The sequence below is a fragment of the Monoraphidium neglectum genome (assembly GCF_000611645.1).
Source record: "Monoraphidium neglectum strain SAG 48.87 unplaced genomic scaffold scaffold01042, whole genome shotgun sequence".
NCBI lineage: Eukaryota > Viridiplantae > Chlorophyta > Chlorophyceae > Sphaeropleales > Selenastraceae > Monoraphidium > Monoraphidium neglectum.
This window is the reverse complement of record NW_014012586.1, coordinates 1-2876: the sequence shown is the minus strand read 5'-3', so window position 1 is coordinate 2876 and position 2876 is coordinate 1. Positions and strand designations below refer to the sequence as shown.

The window sequence follows — 2876 nt, the reverse complement described above, 5'->3', positions numbered from 1 at the left end:
TGGATGACAAATGTTTGAGCTTTGCAAGCCCTGCTCTTTCTCTCACATTTGCGGGATCTCCTCCTGCCCTGAGACAATCCCTGCCCTTCCCACACACGCCGCTTGACTGGCACGCATACCCGACTGACTCTGAGCTTGGATGCGCACTCGCCTGATACTTGAGCTGTCTCTGAGCAGCACCTTGTGGCTGTCCTCTGTAAAGTGCAAACCCCCCATCTGATGTTGCTGCAAATGGCGTATGCCATCCCCTGCAAACGGTTGCAATAGTCCAACAACGGCTGGCAGCAACCACAGAAGCCAACAGGTGTGAGACATTCTTCAACCCTTACACCAAACCAATGTCACACAACCGCGAAAAGTGACCAAGGCAAGGAAAGCTGCGAGACCACAATTAATGCAGGGACAGCGGCCCACAGCACCTGCATCAGCCGCCACCGCCGCTTCCCGCTGGCGGTCGCTCCCGCCGCTGCTGCCCGCCGCCCTCCCCACTGACAGCAGCGGTCGCCGCCGCCACCCGCGCCCTCCACGCGTCGACCACAGCGCCCGCGGCCTCGCCCACTCCGCCCGCGCACTTCTTCAGCGCGCGCACGCGCCTGCCCGCGCCCGTCGCCTGCAGCAGGCCCGCCGTGACCTCCAGATCTCGTAGCATCCGCAGCTCTTGAACTGCCCGCTGCAGCCGCCCGTCCCCCTCATCCTGCCCGCCGCCCGCCGCCGCCTCGGCCGCCGCGACCGCCGCCTCCAGGAACGCCTCCCGCCCGCACCCCGCAAACGCTCCCGCCCACGGCGCGAGCGCGTGCCAGCCGGGCGCCCGGCGCACCGCCGCGGCCAGCGCCGTCGCGGCGCTCGTGTAGGGCTGCTTTTGGATGGCCGGCCGGTGCACCGCGCCCTCCGCGGCGGCGCCGATCGCGTCCGACTGAGCGGCCGTGCAGGCCAGCGCCGGGTTGGAGGCGATCAGCTGCGCCAGCTTGGCGCGCACGGCGCCGCGCTGGGCGGCGTCGACCTCCGCCTGGGCGGAGTGGAATGGGTTTGCAGCGCGTTGCAGCAGAAGAGGCCGGGGCAGCGGCCGACTGCATGAGGGTGGCCAAGGAGTCTAAGTATGGGGCCGCCGCAGGTTGCGCACACGCAAAACGGGTGGTCCAGGGCTGCCAATGCGTGGCGGAACAGGAGCGACCCGCCTGGAAACGTGCCCTTCCCCACCCCAGAAAAATGCCCACCCTGTGCGAAGGCGGGGCGCCGCCCGCGGCCGCCAGGCGCCGATCCAAGGGGTCCCCTTCCGCCTCCAGCGCCTGCTGCCGCCGCTTCTTCTCCTGGGCCTCCTCCGCCCGCTCCAGGACCGCCAGCGCGCTCGCCGGCGCCCGCCGCTTCGCCTGCCGCAGAAGCTCTGCCGCGGCCTCGTCCTCCCCCGCAGCATCACCATCACCCTCGTCGCTGCCGCCGCCCTCTTCTCCCTCCTCATCGCTGCTGCCGTCGTCCCACCCCCACGGCTCGCCGCGTCCACGTCCGCCCCCGCGACCCGCCCCACGGGCCCCGCCGCCGCCGCGCCATCCAGCGCCGCCGCGCCGCAGCAGCGCGGACGCCTCCAGCTCCCGCTGCTGCTCCGCCGCCGCGGCGGCCTCTCGTGGGTCGTCGCACACGTCGCAGCAGCGCGGGCAGGCCCCTTCGCGCCTGCGTGCGCCGCCGGCGGCCGCATTAGCATGCGCGGGCGGCGTCTCGCCAAAGTGGCCGAGCACGCGCACGCGCCTACACGTCGGCTGCGTGCAGTAAGCCACCACCTCGCCCCACGCCTTCAGCGCCGCGGCGGCCATAGCTTTGCCGCCGCCGTCGTCGGCTGCGTTACCCGGCGCGTCGTCCCCGCCGTCCTCGTCATCGTGCCCCTCCGATTTCGGCGCCCGCTGCTCGAGTCCCCGCTTCCTGCCGCCGCCGCGGCCGCGCGCCGCGCCGCCGCCCCCGCCCCCGCCGCGGCGCGCCTGCTCGAGCTCCTGTTGCAAAATGAAGTCCATCCGCCTGCGCATGAGCGGGCGAGCGGGTTTGGTCGCCGAAGCAACACCAGGCTACTCGCGGGGCGGGTCGCTTTGGCATGGCACCAGTGGCGCACACATGCCTGCACTCACGTGCAACGCCCGAGGCCGCGGCGGAAGGCCGCGCCAGAAACCCGCATGCCCCATGTCCCGACCTGCACCGCCTTTGTGCAAGCCTTTTCCAAAGTACGCAACCCGTGGATGGGACCACGCAGCCGCGTTTGCACGTGGCCCCATGTTTTTCGCAGTTAGCTCGCACCTGCGGTCGGCGGCGCCATAGAAGATGATGCTGCGCGCGGGCAGCCCGTCGCGCCCCGCGCGGCCGCTCTCCTGGTAAAGGGCCTCCATTGATGACGGCGGGTTCATGTGCACCACCAGCCGCACTGCGCGGGCGTGATGAGTCGAGAAGAGGGCGTTTGGTTTGAGGACAGCGGGTTGGTTGGCAAGTGAGCCAGGTTGGTGGGGCTGGAGGCGGTGCATGTGTCGGTCCAAGGCGTCTCCGGCGTGGTGACGGGGCGCGACCAGTTACATCACCACGGGCATGGGTACAACCGGTCTCGGGGTGCAGTGGCCAGGCCAGGATGCTCATGCTAGGGCCGGCGGCGCGGCAGCCACCCGGCCGTCGCACCGTCGGGGGAGTCCACGCCCATGCCAAATGCCACCGTCGCAACGCATACCGCCAGCTCGCCGGCCCGCCACTGCGCCAGCGTCTCCGCGCGCTCCGCGGCCGGCAGGCCGGCGTGGTAGGCGCCGCACGCCACGCCCGCCGCGGCGAGCCGCCGCGCGAGGCCGGAGACGGCCTGGCGCTTGAGGGCATACACGATGGCGCGCCCGCTGCTGCCCTCATGCTGCTGCTGC

At 71.1% G+C, this 2876-nt stretch overlaps 1 protein-coding gene across 1 annotated transcript; it reads right to left on the bottom strand.

The window, feature by feature from the left end:
• Positions 1–424: 424 nt before the first annotated feature.
• On the bottom strand, positions 425–2668 carry MNEG_6431 (hypothetical protein; the record flags this gene model as incomplete). The annotated part of the gene is made up of 4 exons (XM_014045093.1): positions 425–1006; positions 1215–2004; positions 2278–2401; positions 2647–2668. The coding sequence occupies 4 exons, from the start codon at positions 2666–2668 to the stop codon at positions 425–427; spliced, it is 1518 nt and encodes a 505-aa protein (XP_013900547.1).
• Positions 2669–2876: the final 208 nt, after the last annotated feature.